The sequence below is a fragment of the Onychomys torridus genome, chromosome 18 (assembly GCF_903995425.1).
Source record: "Onychomys torridus chromosome 18, mOncTor1.1, whole genome shotgun sequence".
In the NCBI taxonomy this organism is placed as follows: domain Eukaryota; kingdom Metazoa; phylum Chordata; class Mammalia; order Rodentia; family Cricetidae; genus Onychomys; species Onychomys torridus.
Window position 1 is genome coordinate 58239780 of NC_050460.1, and position 18305 is coordinate 58258084.

Here is an 18305-nt window from a genome sequence, read left to right on the forward strand (position 1 = left end):
TGTGCACTGCAGGGTGCTATGTACCTCAGCACTCCAGCTCCCTGGTGTGGGAAGGCCTTTGTACCCCTGGGTTCTTCCTCTCAGAAACAAATGGGCTGTGTCCATGGGCGGCCAGGGCAGCTTCTGCTCGGCCTTGTGGTCTGTCTGGCATTCTCTTTCCAGGAGTGTTGGGTTGTGTGTGTGTGTTGATAAAGGTAAGAGGCACTGAGAAAAATGGAAACCTTTATTAGCAGAGATAGCTGGCTTGGGCCAGATTAGGGGAGCATGGGGGGACCATGACAAAACTAACTAAAGGAAGTCTCAAAAGAGAGGACAAGTCCCCAGTTTGAGGAACAGGAGCTCTGGATTGGCTCTGACAGAGCACCCGAGTGTGAGCTGACCAGGCTAAGCCTCCCTGCATAGGAAGCCCTTGCAGGTAGCACCTTTGCTCTGAGTGCAAGGACAGGAGGCGGGGCCAGCATTTCTGCCTGCTCATGCTGAGCCGCTCTTAAGGGCCAGGACCAAGGTCCACGGTCACTGACAAGCACCTGATGAAGAGGAGCGGTCTCCTCCACGTTTGTGTTTGAAAATGCTCTTGATCTCAATTTTCCTAAAAGCCGTAACCCAGCAAGCTGGGCTCATGTGAGGGTTTGCTTCCCTTTGAGTGTGGAAGACTCAACACAGACAGAAGCTGCAGGGATGGTGTGAAAGCAGTTAGGGGCAGGGAGGAGGAAGATGAGATGGCTGGATGCAGCCCAGATGTGGAGGGAGGTCAGCAAGGGCAAATCGAGGGAGGAATATAGATAGGAGCTCAGGTGAGCCACAGACGACATTATACAAAGCTAACAGTGTGCATCCCAGCTTTCCCTCTAAGACAGCGGAACTGACCACTTGGTCGGAACATTTGGGTCACATTTCCTATTCCTGTTTGGTCGGTGGTGGGAAGGGCAGGAAGGCCTGTCAAAGTGTGTCCCCATGCGCACAGCCATGTGTGTGGCTCTCTAGCCCAGTGCCACCTTCCTGGAGACTGTCTGGTAGAATACACCACGAAGCAGGGCCTGGTAGTTTGGTACACGGAATAGGTGGCGCTCACCAAAGGCCACATCATACTCCGCAGTCTTGCCAGTGACGAGCACGCGGATGTGGGGCTCATTCACCTGGGATCCCACCACCACCACAAAGATCTCAATGCCTGCGCGCTGGGCCTCCTGCACAGCCTTCTCAATGGCCTCCGCTGTGGCCCCCTGTGAGTTGCCATCTGAAAACAACAGGATTCTCTTCTTGGTGGCACCTGATGAGGCTTCCCGGTAGAAACGAGTTACATAGCTCAGGGCGTCATTGACGTCTGTGGCGTCATTGATGAAATCCATGCTGTCCACAGAGCTGGCCAGCACTGTGTAGTTCTGCAAGAACTGAAGAGCTGCCCGCCCTGGCTGTTGCTGGCCTAGGCCACTATACTGGACCACAGCTACCCGCACATCCTGAGAGGGATCTGTCCTGCTTGCCGACAGGAAGCGCTCAGCTAGGCGCTTGGCGAAGACCTTGGTGGTTTCGAAGTTGTGGCTGCCGACACTGGCTGAGCCATCTAGCAGGATGGTGATGTCAGCCGGGGAGGAGAATGTGACTGTGGGGTAGAGATAGTGGCCTGAGATTGGATGAACTGGAAAGGGCTGGCCAGAGAGCACCTGGATTCTCAGAGCTGCCAAGCCCCAAAGGAGAGAACCCAGAGCACTGTGGGGCCTTTCCCACCCTGTCCTTCCCCATCCTTGTACTCACTTGGGCAGGTATAATCCGGACACTTCTTATCTGGAAAGAGAAATCAGATGAAGTGAATGCCATGTCTCCACAACCCTATGTGCCATGCCCACTCTGAGTTTCAGGGGAGGAGAGGTGGTTTGAAGGTCAGGCCCTGTACCATGCTGTTGACCGACTACCCATCATGCATCTGGCACAAACTTCATCCCTTGACCAAGTTGTCCACAACATGGAGTCAGACTGACATGAGGTTGACATACAATGTACCCGTGGTGTTGGGGTGGAGACCTTGGCCCATGCATGTGGGCACAAGAACACCTGCCCTCAAGTTGCTCCGCTGGGCCAGAGGTCACCCTGGACAATGCCACACAGCCTAGTCACAGTCTTTCTTGAGGTGACAGTGTCAGATGCATTCTGAGGGCTGTTCCTAGCCCAAACGGTCCCAGAAAGCTGAGGGGACATGTCTAAGGCAGGCCCTGGCACTGTCCACCCCGCCCGTTGATCCCTAGCACACACCTATGCAGATCTGGGCCGTGATGTTCTTCAGAAAGCCGTCGTCTAGAAGCTCTGCATAGTTCTCCTTCACCAGGGAGATACCTGGCCGGCCTTGTGACAATAGACCTTGACAGGAAATGACGTTGAGCTGGTCAGAGCCCGCGACAAAGCCAAACACATCCTTGATGCCCACAGAAACTACCTGCAGAGGACAGAGTTGCATGGATCAGCCCGACTCTATACTTCTTCTCTGGAGAACAACAGTCCCCATGTTTTCAGGAGGCCCTGTTCAGTCACTGTGGGCTTGTACAGCTGCCCACCTGAATGTCTGCACCACAAAGCACACTGAGGGGCGTTGTGTCCCGTTGAGTGTCAGAGCGCCCATCTGTGATGACCAGAGCGATTCGGTTGTTCTGGGTGGGTGGAAGCAGCCGGTCCCGAGTGTACTGCAGTGCTTCTCCCGTGAATGTACCGCCGGCCATCCACTGAAGCTTCTTCACGGCTCTGCACACGAAGACAGACAGGCCAGGGTCAAAGCCAGAGTCAGGCTCCTGGTTGGGCCAGGCCTGCTATAGGACCAGGGATGGGGCAGTGATCTGGGGACTCCTCTCACTCTTTGAAGTCCTGGGCGTTGCGGATGTTGGGGCTCCGCATGTCCACGTGTTCTTGCATCTGGTTGTGGCTGTACTGTACCACGCCTGCGTGTGACTGCCCCGGCTCAAACTGTGGGAAAGATACCATCAGATCTGGAGTCTAACACCCCTATGTCCTAGAACCCCAGACTCCCAAGGGCCTCTGCCCTGAGGCCTGAGACCCCTGCCTGCTCATTCACACAGGGCCTTCCATAACTACTCCCACAGGTCCCCAAGGCTCTGTACATAGCCCTCCCAGGATCCATCATTAAAGGATGAGCTCTGGACCCACTGTCAAGATTCTCTGTGCTGCATGGTGGGAATTCATACATACAGCTTCCATGGACATGAAAGATATGTTTGGCTTTGTTGCAGGCTCTGACCAGCTCAATGAGTATATAAATCATTGTACACAGTGATGAGCCAGGAAGCCGAGGTGGAGGGGTTCAGCTCTCTGTTGGCTGTGTTCCTAGGTTGACTCGTACTCACCTTGACCAGCTCATCCTTGCTCAGCCGGTCAATGACCTTGATGATGAAGTCCTTGGCAATCTCAAAGTTCTGTAGGCCAATGCTCTCAGAGCTGTCCAGCACGAAGAGGATGTCAATGGGGCCGCATGTGCACTCTAGGAGGTAGGATGGGCCAGCCCTTAGTACCCTTCTACAGGCTTCCCCCAGTACCCCATGGTCCCACTCCATATTGTGGATTATGAATCTTCTCCCATGTCTCCTTGGGAGCTAGGCTTGCCAGGTTGGCCTTCATTGACCAGACCCAACAGTTGCTACCCTTGCCCTTCATCCTCACTCTCATCAAGACAGGCCTGGAGGTCTGGTTCCTGCTCCAGCCTGTTCATGGTTCCTCAAAATGTTAGGGAGAAAGGACAGGGAATAGCATGTCCTGGGCCTCCATGACCCCAGGGTACTGCTCACTGGGAGGCATATGGGTGGGAGAGCAAGGTGGATGGATGCATGGCTGCTGCATTGGCAGCCCACTGCAGAGCCGGTACGGGTCCACTTAACAATGCACAGGATCTCCCAGGAGTGGAGAAGCAGCGCTCACCACAGCAGGCTGAGGAGAGAGGAGAAAGAGCACTAAATGGAACAGCTCCACACTACCAAGTGCCCTGTCCTGCTCTGCCTAGCTTCACCTAGCTCTGGCCAGGCCCTCAGCATGTTGGCGTCCCTGAAATCTCAGAGGATGTGGAGCCCAGCCCTGGTTCTCCCGTGTGTGGGACCTGCCAATCTCAGTGGCGCCTAGGCCCTGCCTGGTTATGCCTCCCACTCTCGGAGATCCTTCTGGAGCAGAATGCTGGGCCCCGTGGCTGTCAGGAACTTGCTGGCTTATTAAGAAAGTCACTCATTAAGAAAGATACTCACAGCACATTTTCATGATGATATCCAAAATCTCGCACTCCTGGGGAGAGAGGTGAGAATATTAATGTGGCTTAGGATGAGGCATCCCCGGTGGTCCCTGAGAAACCTGTGGGGGTTGGATCTGTGCAGGGACTTCTCACAGACTAGAGTGTTTCTGGATTAACCCCCTAAAAATGTAAGATATGGTACAGCTACCAACACATAGCTGTCATGTGTCCAACATGGCCATTTTTTCTCCCACGCTGTCCCATGTCCCCTATAGTCATCCCATGTCCCATGGTAGTCACACATCCCTGCGGTCTGAGTGCAAGGCTTCAGGCCTCCTGTCCCAGATGCCCCCATCTGTGAACAGTGTTTGGGAGCTCCAGGTTTCACTAATGCCCCATCATGATGCATGGCCACAGTGGGCAGCCCCCAGATCTCATTTGCAGGTACCCTACTTACATCTGGTCCAGGTGGTCCCACATTTCCTGGAGGTCCCTGTCAGGGCAAGAGCAGACAACAGCTCTAAATGGGGAGTCTGTGCCCAAGGATTCCTAAATTATTTGTCCTCTAGGGACCTCAGCGTCTCCAGTTGTCCTTGGGGCAAATCTGGTCCCGTGAGTCTTTTGGCTTCCACCTCTAATTGCTGTATATGGCCCTGCCTCACATCCACCCCTAACCCCTGCAGCCACATCACCTACCTGGGGCCCTTCTGGGCCTCGGTATCCCTTTGCCCCTTTGGCCCCACGGGGTGAAACGTCATTGTTCTGGAAGAAAATGGCATGAGGTCAGCAGGAGTAGCCGTGGGTACCAGTTGCCCTCACTCTGGCCCAGCTGCTCCAGCTCCTCAGAGTACATCTCCAGCCTCCCTTGCTCTTCTGTTCCAGTGAGCAAAGCCTGCAGGGTTCACACTCTTAAAAGACTGCCCCTCACCCCACTTACATCCTCTCCTGGGTCTCCAACTTCACCCTCATCCCCCTTGAGGCCAGGGTAGCCTTTTGTGCCCTGCAGGAGACATAACACATGGGTGAGTGGGATCTAGGATGTAGAGAAGGTAAAGATAAATGTGACATGGCTGGGGTGTCTCTGAAGTAGTGAAAGATGGGACCCCAGAGTCACATATAAGTGCATGTGCATGCTGCCTGGTGTCATGTGGGAAAGTGCTCACAGTGTGTTGATTGTGCAGGCCCATGCAGGTGCATGTGTGCAGCGTGAACACACATCTATGGCCTGACAGAGGCATTGTGGGGATACTCACATTTAAACCAGGGGGGCCTCTGTTGCCTGGATACCCCTGTGAAGGAATATAGGAAGGTTATACCAGGGTCCAGTGAGGCAGGGGCAGACGACAGCCAAGTGAGAACCACAGGTAGATGGGCCCAGGGCTGGCTGTGGTCTATTTCATCCAGCAGATGCCTGGGTGGCCAGAGGGATACCAAGTGGGTCTTGGTAGGTATGTAGGGCCTATGACACTCACAGGGAAGCCGGGAAAACCTTCTGTACCATTTCCTGGTGGGCCATCTTCACCCTGCAAGTAGACAGAGCTGCTGTCATGTGAGATGGTGGCTAGATGCCTGGGGGAAGGCCAGGACAGCTGTGTCCCCAGCCAGGGGAAAAAAAAAAAACCCAGGTCTGCCCTGGATTGAACTTTTAAGCAAGAGGGTCTTGTCTGAGGCATCCTCATCCTTGAGAGCTGAATGTGCATGCCCCCCTAGCACCTCCCCAAGGGGCCAACTAAGGCAAATCCCAGCTGCTGAGTCTCTGGTGACCCAGCAGTAGCTCAATAGGGCTGTCCTCCCAAATGCTCACCCTTTCACCCATCAGTCCTGGGTCTCCAGGGGGTCCAGCGGGTCCTGGAGCTCCTCTGAGACCCTAAAGGAGAGGAACAGGTAACAGCCAGGTCACAGACAATGTGAGTTTGTGGCACACTATGCCCCCTGGGACCCAGTCTCTCCCAGGGCAAGAGGGGAAAGATCAGGTTCAAAAAGGTGGGGTGGGGGTATGGGAGATGCTACAGGTCTAGGGTCCTCCTCAGGGTGACACTCAGGGCCAGCCTCCTAATAAATAGCAGCGCAGTGGGCATGTACTTACCTCAGGGCCTGGAGGACCCTCATCACCTCGGTAGCCTTTAGGTCCAATGGGGCCAGCCTCACCCTGGGGGATTAAGAACCATGAGAGATCAGCTCACTGTCCCCAGGCCACACTTGTCTTCCTTCCCTGAGAACTGAGAGTCCCAGACCATGGGCTTCTATCTCGTATAGAGAAAGTGGGCTCCACCACTGTCATCTAGGACCCTGGACACAGGGGTGGAGGACCCACGGGGCCTCATGACAGGTAGTGCCAGTGGCCAGCAGGAGGTGTGGTCAGGGTAGGCTCCCTGCTGGTCCCTCCTCTCCACTATCCATGCTGGTGCCTTCTCTTTAGGTCCCAGGCTATATGGCTGTCTTCCTTTTGTTCATAAGCCCTCAATGACTGTGCTGGGAGAGACATCTACCCCTGGCAGTACCTCTATAAGCAATCTCTCTCACCAAGTCCTCAGCCCCTTCCTTACCAGACTTCTGACCACATGGACACAAACAAGGACAACTGCAGACTCAGGTATCATGTCTGACCTATCTACCTAGTTCCCTTCTGTTGGCTCTGGAGGCCATACCTGGTTTGGGGCCATGAAACCACAGTGTCTCTGGGTTGAGCCTGGCTGTACCAGCCCTGGCTCCCTGAACATGAGCTCTGAAAGATCTTACCCACACCCTTAGATTATGGAACCTCTTGTGTGTTATTTCTCCCAAACTTACCTCTGTCCAGTCTCATACTCATGTCTCCCAAGGACTCAAAGAGCTCATCTCCATCCACCCCACAGCCTAGGGACTCACTTCTGGTCTCATGGCCAAAGTCTCCCTCCCTGTGTGGCCCGGTCTCTATTACCCCTCACTCCCACACTACCAGGCCCTGTAAACATGACAGCTCAAGGCCAGAGATCTAGGGTGGCATGGAGTCTACAAGCGACCATGTCCCACAGCCTCCAGGACATCCCTTGGCCTCGTGTTGAGCACTGACACACATCCATACCCAGCTGACCCCAGGCTAGCTCTGAGCATGGACATTTTAGGTGTCAGCAGGAACACATATCTCTAGAAGGTCCCCCATGCTGACCCACCGGGAGCACTTCTCAATGTGTGAGCCTACAAGCTGTGAGGCATCACGGTTCCCTGCAATACATTAGGCCCCCTACCGGATCTCCAGGGATGCCGACAGGGCCTTCTCTTCCTTGGTCACCTTGTGGTCCAGCTTCACCCTGGGGAGAAATGAGCCCATGAGTGTAAAGGTAGAGGCCACATGGCCTCCAGCAATGTGCTCTGGGAGTAGCAGGCTATCTCGGTGGCCAGCAATTGAGGCACTCTGGTGAGGGTTGAAAGAGCCTGCTGAGCTGGGTGGTGGTGGCGCACGCCTTTAATCCCAGCACTCGGGAGACAGAGCCAGGTAGATCTTTGTGAGTTCGAGGACAGCCTGGGCTACCAAGTGAGTTCCAGGAAAGGTGCAAAGCTACACAGAGAAACCCTGTCTTAAAAAATCAAAACAAAACAAAAAAACAAACAAACAAAAAAAAAGAGCCTGCTGAACTCAAAACTGTAGATCAAGGTTAGCTCTAGATTCTCCTCCTCTGGTTGGGCCCACCAATGAGCAAACCTCTGATGGGATATGGACTGATGCCCTACCTTGGATGTCCAGAGCCCTGGGCAGTTCCAGCCCTCCATAGGAAGGCTGGAGGGTTGACGTCTAGACACCAATAAGGCTGCATGGCTGGCTCTGGAAATCTATGTTCAACTCCAGCCTCAGTGTGTCCCCTAGATATCCCCAAGGCATGACTCACCGGGTCTCCCCTTGGGCCCCTCACACCAGGGGTCCCCCGAGGTCCTCTTTCACCAGGGCCGCCCTGTGTGGAGAGAAGCAGACATGAGGCTACCTGAGATCCAAAGCTTGGAAGGGTGGGAGCTTGAAGGCCAGGCCCAAATATTTCCCCAGTTGTCTCTGTGGTCATGCCAGATCGTTCCAGAAGTGGGCCTCCTTAGCCTGCCTGCCTCCACAGACTGCCAAGTGACCCAAGGCCCAGCACACAAGGTGAAGTCTAGAATGGCTAGGGTCTGGCTTCCCCTCTAGCCAAGGGCAGGACAGAAATACTAAGGACCTCCAGTGGTCAGGCCCAGGCCAGGCTGCACAAGCCTTTCCTGTTGATGGTAAGGACAGTCGTGCAGTACCATTCCCCTGACTCACCCTCTCTCCAGGGGCACCATCTGGGCCTGCGTTCCCCTAGGACAAGGAGAAATAGCATGTTAGTCTGGGCACAAGCCTGCACTCAGCCCGCAAATGGGGATGGACGAGGATGGGGTGTTTACCTCGTCACCGGCCTCTCCTTTCTCTCCGGGGGGACCAGGCTCTCCCGGATCACCCTGGGGGAGGACAAGTTGAGAATGACCACCAGCCCCAGTGTCCATGAGGCTCATCACATCCCCCCCTATGTCATGTCATCTCACCTCATCTCCAGGTGGCCCTGAGCTCCCTGGTCTCCCAGGCTCACCGTCTGCTCCAGCTTCCCCCTGGGAGAGATCAGAGAGGTCATGGATGCTTGATCTATGGTCTCAGACGCTGGAAGCCACATCAGGGCCTGGGCTCAGTGACTACACTCTCTTACCCAAACCTCAGGTCACCCCAGCCAACTCTGGAAAGAGTTCTGACCTCCCAAGTTCCTCACAATTCGCCCACATCTGCATAGTGCACCCTGGACCATCTCAGCCTTAAAACTCCTCAGGTCCAGGCTGAGATGCTCGATGGCTAATGGCAAACTTGAGTCTGCCTGCTGATGTTGCATGGCTGCTCTTCTCAGAGCCAGGCTTGTTCCTCACACCGTGGGTCCCAGGAGGGATGCTTGACCTGAACCTCAGTGGATGTTGAAATCCCCACTCTCTGGGGGCTGCCCGTCACCTACCTTTTCTCCTTTCAGTCCAAAGGCACCAGCATCACCCTTAGGACCTGGGGGTCCTTGAATGCCCTGGTGGGAAGATGGACATGCAGTTCACAGCTAGCCAAGATCCCCATGGGCCCCAGATAAGCACCATCCGCAGACTGGGCAAACAAATCAAATGAATTCACATACAGCTCATTCATTGGGCACAGTCAGTATAGCAAGGGTTGAACCAAATCCCCAAGAAGCCACAATTATAAAATATAGGGGGTAGAGGAAGTGACTTACGTCGAATCCTGGCGAGCCCTTGCAGCCTGGTAGTCCTGGGAAGCCCGTTTCCCCCTGGGAGAAGGAAACATCAAGATTGGAATGGTTGAGTGGAGACTTGAGTTCTGTCCATCCAAACCCCTCCCAGGAAAGTCAGGAGCCCCCAGAACTTAAGTAAGTCACTTGAGGTTTACTACGACCTGGGTCTGGGCAGGAAACATCACCTGACTTTCACTTCCAAGTTTCCCAGGAAGGCCCACCATGGGAACTGCACCTGTGCACTTGGGGCAGCCCCTGGCTATGTCTACCTTCCTTCTTAGACAGCATACCCCACCCTTTTAGCCCCCCTGCCTCATGATTACCTTCATGCCATCCACCCCGTCAATGCCACGCTTGCCTTTTTCACCCTGTGAGACACGGAGGCAAAGGCAGGTTAGACAAAGGCCAGATGTCACTAGCACTGGCCCATGAACAACATTTATTTCCTTGACCCAGCCATACTCACCTTGTAGCCTTTGGGTCCTCTGGAGCCCTGTGGAAACCAGAAGAAGAGGGTGAGAGGTAATCCCCTCGCTGGAGCAGAGGGCAGCCCCCACTACACCTCCATTCTCCCATTAGGTGGGAGTGAGGCATGTGTAGTATGGTCGGCCCATTGTGAGTGCAACACCATCCCATCGACCCAAGAGAGCAAGAATTGTGGCATTCGGGGACACAGGACAGAATGGGTAGGGAAGAGGAAGGGCCTGCATTTGGAGGCTCTCCAGGAACTCTCCACTGAGGCAAAGTGACATTTTCCATCCCCAGTTCTCTCTGATCCAGGTGGCCTGAGGTGGCAGCAGAGCTCAGGAGGAACTGTCCCTGGAGACTAGCTGCGTACCTCCTGAGGTATTCCCCCATGCTCCCCCTGATAGAAACACTAGCTATCTCCCTGTGTGTACAACTCTCTGTACCCAGAGGGACAACCCTGAAGCTGGTCCTCACTCACCTTCTCTCCACGGCTCCCTTTTTCTCCCTATGAACCAAACAGAAGAAGAAGGGATACGTTATTGTACAGACCAGTTTGCACCTTGCCGCCAAACCCTGATCCATTTCACCCAAGAGAGGGTGGTCACTAGGCATCAGGGACACATACCTTCATACCCTGGTACCCGACTGGTCCAAGATCCCCGGGTCTTCCCTGGAACAGAACACGAGATAGTCAGATATCCCTGGATAGCAGGGGAAGGTCCCACTCAGCCCACCTCACCTCTCACTGCAGAAAGACCCACATAGAATCCTTGAGTGACCTGCTGTGAGGCTCCCTGGAGGGTCTCCAAGATCTCATGGCAAGCTCCAGGAGGTCACCCGGAGGGGAGAGAAGGGAGACACAGTACCCCAGAGGAGAGGGAGGGGAGCCAGGTCACCCTGAGGAGGGCTAGATAAGAAGGGGAATTGCCAGGAGACTGATCATGGCCCAAAGCAGAGGTCCTGGGACTTCTTGGCTTGACCCCTGGGGCAGCCTCTCTTCCCCCAACAAAAGACAGGCTGTGTGATCTCTGTGTTCAGAGCTGTTGTTCTGGAAGTTTCTAAGGCTCAGATCCCCAGCCTCAGGCTTCTCATCATTTGTCCCCATCCTCACGCAGACAGTCACCCATACTCACAGGGTCTCCAGCTTCTCCCTTCTCTCCGGGAAGACCAGGCTTTCCTCGTTCCCCCTGGAAGGTAGAGGAGATGAGCTTAGGGGGACCAGGTCAGGAGCCATGCCCATCTGTTCTGGAAAGCTGGGCAAGACCCCTTGGGCATGAAAAGGGTCTTCAGAGCGATTCCATCCAGGCTCCAGAGTTCTTCTGGCCGTGGTTCTGGGCCTGCCTGGGTTCTGGGAGTCTTCCTCCGGTTCCTCATGCTGTGTCACCCTGGCTAGACCTGGGCCTAGAGCTGTGCCTCTGGCCACAAGTTCTAGAGGCTGAGCTGGTGTGCTGCTCCAGGCCCAGAGGAACAGGAGGACCCAGCATGGACGCTCCCTGAGGGGGCCGTGGCTCAGCTTTGTGAATGATGGCTAAGTGGCAGGAGAGTCACCCTAGACCTGACCTCAGTGTCTCCCATGGTGTTCAGAGTTGACCCATGTGAGTCACAGTAGGTCTGGACCTCCAGTTTCATTCCCAGCTCCACCAGAAGGCCCTTTGATTTCAAGAATCAAGCGGATGTTGCACTGACCCTTGAGCCCAAAGGCAGCCTTCTGGATCAGAAGGGGAAGGCTCTGCAACCCCAGCTCCCACACCCAAACCCATATTAAGTGCATGCCTGGACTTTCTCCCTGGACAAAGGCACCTGCCCAGTCAGTGTTGGGTATACAAGATGCCCAAGGAGGTGGGCACACAGCTATGGCTTCCTGTGGCTCCATCTTTTTTTTCTTTTTTTCAAGACAGGGTTTCTCTGTGTAGTTTTAGTGTCTGTCCTGGATCTCGCTCTGTAGACCAGGCTGCCCTCACAGAGATCCGCCTGACTCTGCCTCCCAAGTGCCGGGATTAAAGGCATGTGCCAGTGACTCCATGTTAAGAGAAGCAAAACAGTTTCAGTCACTCACCTCATACCCAGGGTCACCTCGGGGCCCAGGAGGTCCTCTGGCAGCCTGAAAGAAACAAGAGAGACCCTATTCATCCCCAGGCCCTAGACAAGGGTCAAGGGGCCAGCAAGGAAGGTGGGCCACACTTACCTGGCACTCAAAGGTACAGCACTGTGGAAGAAAGGGATAGGGGATCAGTCAGAATCCAAAAGCAGCGGATGGGTGCCCCAACAAGGACAAACAAGGGCTTTGGGACACTCACTCCAACAGGGGGCACATTGCCAGAGCCAGGACCTCTGTAAGACTCAGGCCCTGACTCGTAGCTCAATGGGAAGCACTTACCACTTGCTCCACATTATTTTTCTGAAATGGAAATCGAAGTGTGAGTTACTGTCTCCTCTGGGCACAGCCCTCCTTCCCCGACCCCGAAGGAGTCAGTGCTCACAATCATGTCCACAATGGTGTCAATCGTCTGGCTGATGGTCTCTTCTGCATCGCGGCTATGCCCCCAGTCAGCGGCTGTGAAATTGCGCCGGTACGTGTGGTCTGTGGCGATGATGCTCAGGCGTGGCTCCTGGGCACGTGGAGGAGGAGAGAATGAACTACCTCCGAAAGTCTGTGCGCCACCGTGAACTGGGTAGTGGTTGCAGAGCCAGTACGGAAATACCCAAGCTCCTCAGTGGGGTGGGGTCAGCCCTTTGAAGGGCTAGGACTATCTACTGGGATGTCTCTACCCCAGAGGTCACACCAGGGGCCCAGAGATGGGAGGCCTTGAAACCCAAACAGTAGCAGAAAAGGGGATGCCAGTGGCTCAGGGACCCAGATGGCCGGAGCCCAGAGGTCCTCAATCTTGTGCATTGAGGGTATAAAAGGAGGTGGGGTCTTACTAGGTGGTCAGGTGTGATGGCCACAGAGAAGACTTTGATGCCCAGGTGTTTGGCCTCATTCACTGCATCTTCCAGGCCCCCACATGGTTCCTTGTAGCCCTCTAGAGGGTGCCCATCAGTCACCACGATCAGGTACTTGTTCTCCTTCAGGTGGGAGCCCCTGGAGAGGTGGGTAGCATGAGGCCCCACTCTAGGGCTCGGGGCCTGGGAACCAGAGCTGAGACCCTCAGAGCTAGTGGCCAGAGGTCCAGGAGAAGGACCTGAGGCAGTTCTGGACATGCTGTCCTTGTCACCCAGGGACCAGGATTCACCGCTGATTGTAATTATAAAGTATCAGGTCTTGTTGCATGTCCACATCTTTGAGATGCACACTTCCAGGAAAGACACTGGTCCTCAGTTTGCACTCTAAGTGGGCATCACCTCAAGATGCCTTGGACCCCAAACCTCTGAGAACAAGAGAACCAGGGGTGACCCTGGGCTGCTTCGGGAGGGCTCCTGTGGAAGGCAGTTGATGTAAGAGGTAGAGGGACTCACAGATAGCCTCGAATTGTTTCACCTGCAACAGTGCGATGGGCCTTTCTGAGGAAGGGGTCAGAGTGGAGTAGGGGGCCACACAGACATCAGGGCTTTCCCACATGCTGGGAGCCACACCACGTGCATTCTAGAGCATCCACTTTCAACTTTATTCTGTGGATTGCACATGGTGGCCATGCTCTAAGCCATGCCCCCAATCCAGACACTGGCCTTCTCACCACAGATGGGAGATAGGGTCTAGCCCACCCCGTGCATTGGTGTTAATGTGGAAGGACTAGATGAGCCTTGGAATGGGGCTCAGCCCTGCAGCCTCACAGCGCTGTGGTATCTCAGTGAAGCCACAGAAGGGGGGGGGATGGCGAAGGACAGGGACCTCTCCCCTGAGATGGCTGCACTGGGCAGCTGATGCCTACCCTACTGGTCATGGGGCACCCTGGGAAGGAGTAGGGTCATAGCCACCTGCCACCCATCAGCTCAATGCCTGGGTCTTTATGGGAAGGCATCGAGCCATAAGAGGAAGGGGCCACAGACCCACACATGATAGGGAGTGAAATGGAAGCCATTCTGTCCACTGCTAAAGGACTTCAGCCCGGAGGTTCCAGGGCTGTGTAGCTGTGCTGCGGTAACTGGCTTCTCTCTCCATCTCTCTCTCTCTGTCACTATCTGCTTCTCTGTCTCTGTTGCCGCTTTCTCTGGGTGGTGACCAGGGCCATTTAGTTCACCAGTTGAGACAGTGGATGGGTGGAGATTGGGGTATGGCCCTGTGCTCTCTGGGGAGATGAATAGGTTTGTGGCTGTAGGCACATTGCCCTCTGAGGTACAGTCTCTAGACCCCAGCCATTTCAGGGCTTGATGGGTGACAGGCAGCCTGGCGGAAGTTCACCTGGCTGTGAAAAACAGGTAAAGGAGGCCCTGTAGCCCACAGGTTGAGAAGGCCTGTGTCCGGAGACTGACGCCTGAGACTGTCCTGGCTGACAGGGTCAGACTTGGAGAATGGCCCTGCACCACTCACCCTATGAGCAGCTCCTCCAGCCCCTTCTTAATGGCGCAGTCCGTGTAGGTGCCTTTGCCGAAGTACTTGATCGCATCCACGCTAGCCTTGAGCTCGTCGCGGCCACTGGGCATGCGCATGAGCCCTCGGATGATCTCCACTTCGTCACTGTAGTGCAGTGCACCCGCATTCCAAACCAAGTTGCGGTCACAGCGGTAGTACCTGTGAGTCGTAGGTGGGATGAGGTTGAGGGGATGGGCAGGTGGCTCAGGGGCCTATGACAGAAAGGGGCGGTCCCTGTCCTGGAGCCATACAGTAGGCCTAGCTAGACAAACCAACCTGAGTCTCAACTGAGCTGTAAACATGACCCCAGCTGGGGTCATCCCCGCCCCCAACACTCACACACCCCGTCCTGTGCACTGCAGAGGGCTAGGTGAAGATAGAGGCCCTAAATAGGACATGGGGATTTCTGAATTGGGTCTGAGTTGCCTCTACCTTGCTTGGTGGCATCTGGCCACACAGCTCTCAGAGGTCTGCTATGGTGGCTGGTGTGGTTTTTCAGGACACAGGGTGGGTGACCACGGCCTCTTTAGTAAAATGTAACTCCACCATATCATACGTGGGACCCTGAGATACAGAAACTGAGTAAAGGGACTAAGGACGCCTCACTGCCTTCTGCGTTTGGACCTCCCGTTTCTTTCCTACGGCCTTAGAGACATTCTCTTCTAAGTTCAGGTTTTTGATCTCCAAAGTCCCTGAGGTGGGCAGCCCTGGGGGTGGATGGTTCACTCTGGTCTTCCAGGGGCCATGTTTCTATGGGCAGGGTCCGGGGTTCTGGATGGATAGTTAGTAGGGTGGAGGCTTAGATTGGCTGAGTTCCTGTCCTCACACTGACTGACCACTGTGCAGGACCCCTGATGGGGAGGAAGCTTACTACCTACACCCTTCCTCAGGACCTGCCCCCAGCCACACCCTCCCTTCTCAGTGCCCCATTGAGAAGGGAGTGAATGAAGTGTGCTATATCCCACACTCCCCTATTCCCCGTCTGTGTTGAGGATACTGAGATGTTTGGCCCAAGACTTAGGCAGAAACTCTGATGGCCATGTGGACCAAGTGGGGTCCAGCTGCATGCAGGACTCTAGGCATCAGGCATAGCTACATATCTGGCTGACTCCCCAAACTCCTGTCTGTGTTTGGAGTATGGAGACCCCACATCTCTACACTCAGTATTGTCTCCTCAGTCCTGCTGGTAAGATGGCTCCTCCGCATTGTTCCATCTCACACTTACTCCTGCATCCCTGCACACCTGCCCCCCAACCCCCAACCCTCCCCAACCCCCACCCACCCACCCACCCCCCCACCCCCGCCAGCTGCATTTACACAGGAAGAAGCTCTGAGCCACCTCTTCTGAGGTGGGAAGTTAAGGCTCACCTCTGCATGCAGGTCCACCCCCTCCCGAGGCCCAAGACAGGCCAAGGCAAGCTCACACTACCTGTCTCTCAGGTTGTCGATAAAGCGCTTAGTGAAGGATTTCACCTTGTCCACCAGGGCCCCGTAAGGTTTCAGCCTCAAGGCCACACTTTCCGAGGTATCCAGCACGAAGAATAGATCCACAGGGCAGTCTGAGCCAGGGAAGTTCCCATAAGGTCACTTAGCCATGCCCTGAGCCCCGCTGGGAGCACCAGGCCCTTTCACATACCCCCATTTGGGCCAGGGGCTCCCTGAGGTACCATCCAATCTCAGCAACAGAGCTCTGGGCAGGTGATGGCAGCCTACCCCATCACCTGCCTGGTAGGCAACACCCAGCAGGGTCTGAGTGACACCCAGGGTGTCCTGTTCCTTGAACAGCGCCTCGCTCAGTTAGAGTGGCCAATGTAAAGGGCAGAGGCTGCCTGGGAGATCTGGATTATTTCTCATTATGTTCTCAGGTTCGACTCAAAGCCTCATGCTGAGATGTGAAGGGACAGGTCACCTATACTGGCTATCAGAGAATAGCAGTTCTGGGCCTGCCGACAGTCATTCACTCAGGACAGAAAACGGACCGGGAGTGGTGGCCACAGGCTCCCCTTGCTGGTAGGTCCCCCTGGAGTTCCCCAGCCTAGTCACCTCCCTAGTGAGAGGTGACAGGACCCCAGGGCCTTGCGGCTGGGAGCTGAATGTTCCGCTACTTCAAGATGGGAACTGGGTGGAATGTAAGCTTGGACAAGGGACAAGGCCCCTTCCTGGTGGCTCTCCACAGCATTAAGATGAAAAGGGATCAGGGACAGTACCCAGGTGGGGGGAGAGGGGGGTGGGCATTGAGTCTATCTCCTTCTAGGCCTTCAGGCAGCTAAATACAGCACTCAGCACCTCCAGTTCACTCACCTTGGAAGGCAATAGCTTTGGAGTCCTGGATGTCCTGTGCGGCCACCCAGCAGGCCTGTAGCAGCAGGGGCAGCAAAGCGTGGGCCAGCCTCATGTTTCTGGCTGGCCGGCAGGTCACCATCAAGTGTGGGCCAGGGTCGGGGTGGGTGCTGGTGATGGGAGAGGAAGAAGCTGTCTCTGCTTGCTGCAGTTAGAGCCCAGGGCTGGCGAGAGGGTGGAGGGAGGGATGGAGGGAGGTGCCGGGAGAGGAGGGGGAGAGAAGGGGGAGGGCCTCAGAGCTGAGTGAGTCACAGCACTGGGGCTCCGGAACCCTGAGGAGAAAAAGCCCCTCTCCTCTGGCGTACTGTGATCTGAGATACTCCTGGGCTGTGGGACTCCAGTTGCCACAGTGTGTGGGGCGTTTGCTCGCTCGTAGTCGACTGCCCTGTGTAATAAAGAATGAAATGTAGTGTGTCCGAAATATGTGATCCCAAAAGAAGTTTCAGGAAATATTTCTGGCAGTTTCATTCCAAACACAGCCTGTGGGACTGACCAGCCCAGTTTACTGGTGTGAGAGCGGACTCCCACCAACGCTGCTTTCTCGGGCGTTGGAGATGTTCCTATAGCTGACTCTCCAGTTTAAAGACTTGTTTGCCAAAGGTATTTTGATCTTTACTATGGGAAAACGAAGTTGTCAACAACAGCCATATGGATGGATGTGTTTGTGTAAGAGTCTCAGTCTCTCTCTCTCTCTCTCTCTCTCTCTCTCTCTCTCTCTCTCTCTCTCTCTCTCCCCACTGATAAAGTCCCTGGAGGAGAGGACTCCAGATAAAGCCAGAGCCATCCTTGCCCAGAGAAGATTCCAGAAGAGTTGTGTAGTTGTTACAACACAAAGCTTGATTACAAATAGTAACATCACTAATAGTAAGAGTTCTTTGAAGAAAATAATAGTGACGCTTGATCCCAGGCCTCCGCGAGATTGCATCCTTAGTTTTCACATCTGGCCTACAGAATGTGTCACCGTGAAGGACACATGGTCTCACTGACACTAAACTCACGTACCCCCACCCTCCTGCCCCCATCCCTTAGCTTTAGGCTGTGGCCTCATGCTATTCCTATGGCTTGCTTCCTTGGGCTTTGGAGCCCCCACAAGCTGAGCTGTTCCCTCTATAGGGTGGTGACCCTCATGTGCTGACATTTGGGGAACAGAACAGGGATACCGAGCAATAAAGACAGCTCAAACCATCCAGCCAGGGCCTGGTGTGGCTGTGTCCTCACATGGACAGATTCACTGGTAGTCGTGCTGATTCCCATGCTGGGCTCTCATGCTGGGCTCTCAGGAATGTGCTCTCTTGAGCCAGCGAGAGCAGAGGTCTGTCATGCAGCAGTGATAGCTGAGACACAGCATCATGTGGGGACAGTCACAGAGTTCTCCTGGTTAGGTTTAAAGCCATGCACCGCCAGCAGGTCTGGCGGGTCTTGGGACAGTAAATAAAGGGTGGCCAGAGAAACATAGGGTACCAGTGCTGACCCCTCAGCAAGCTACATGCTAGCGGCGGACACTGGA

The 18305-nt window shown here is 54.9% G+C and overlaps 1 protein-coding gene across 1 annotated transcript; it reads right to left on the reverse strand.

The window, feature by feature from the left end:
- Window positions 1-208: 208 nt before the first annotated feature.
- Window positions 209-16966, reverse strand: Col6a1 (collagen type VI alpha 1 chain). Its single transcript, XM_036167641.1, has 35 exons — window positions 16760-16966; window positions 15888-16017; window positions 14417-14617; window positions 12871-13030; window positions 12429-12557; window positions 12326-12346; window positions 12134-12154; window positions 12005-12049; window positions 11082-11135; window positions 10574-10618; window positions 10427-10453; window positions 9947-9973; window positions 9804-9848; window positions 9463-9516; window positions 9199-9261; window positions 8747-8809; window positions 8609-8662; window positions 8487-8522; window positions 8086-8148; window positions 7447-7509; window positions 6306-6368; window positions 6024-6086; window positions 5692-5742; window positions 5473-5508; window positions 5157-5219; window positions 4916-4981; window positions 4677-4712; window positions 4236-4272; window positions 3919-3927; window positions 3351-3484; window positions 2843-2952; window positions 2550-2733; window positions 2251-2431; window positions 1756-1785; window positions 209-1603 (listed from the first exon to the last, which is right to left on the reverse strand). Exons 1-35 carry the CDS (start codon window positions 16878-16880, stop codon window positions 981-983), a joined length of 3108 nt encoding a protein of 1035 aa, XP_036023534.1. The 5' UTR covers window positions 16881-16966; the 3' UTR covers window positions 209-980.
- Window positions 16967-18305: the final 1339 nt, after the last annotated feature.

Coding starts and splice junctions, on each gene's coding strand:
- Col6a1 (XM_036167641.1), bottom strand. CDS start 16,880: ATGGTGACCTGCCGGCCAGCCAGAAACATGAGGCTGGCCCACGCTTTG. Junction 12,558..12,870: donor CCATCACACCTGACCACCTA/GTAAGACCCCAC, acceptor CCACGTGCCCAG/GAGCCACGCCTGAGCATCAT. Junction 5,509..5,691: donor AAGGTTTTCCCGGCTTCCCT/GTGAGTGTCATA, acceptor ATTCCTTCACAG/GGGTATCCAGGCAACAGAGG.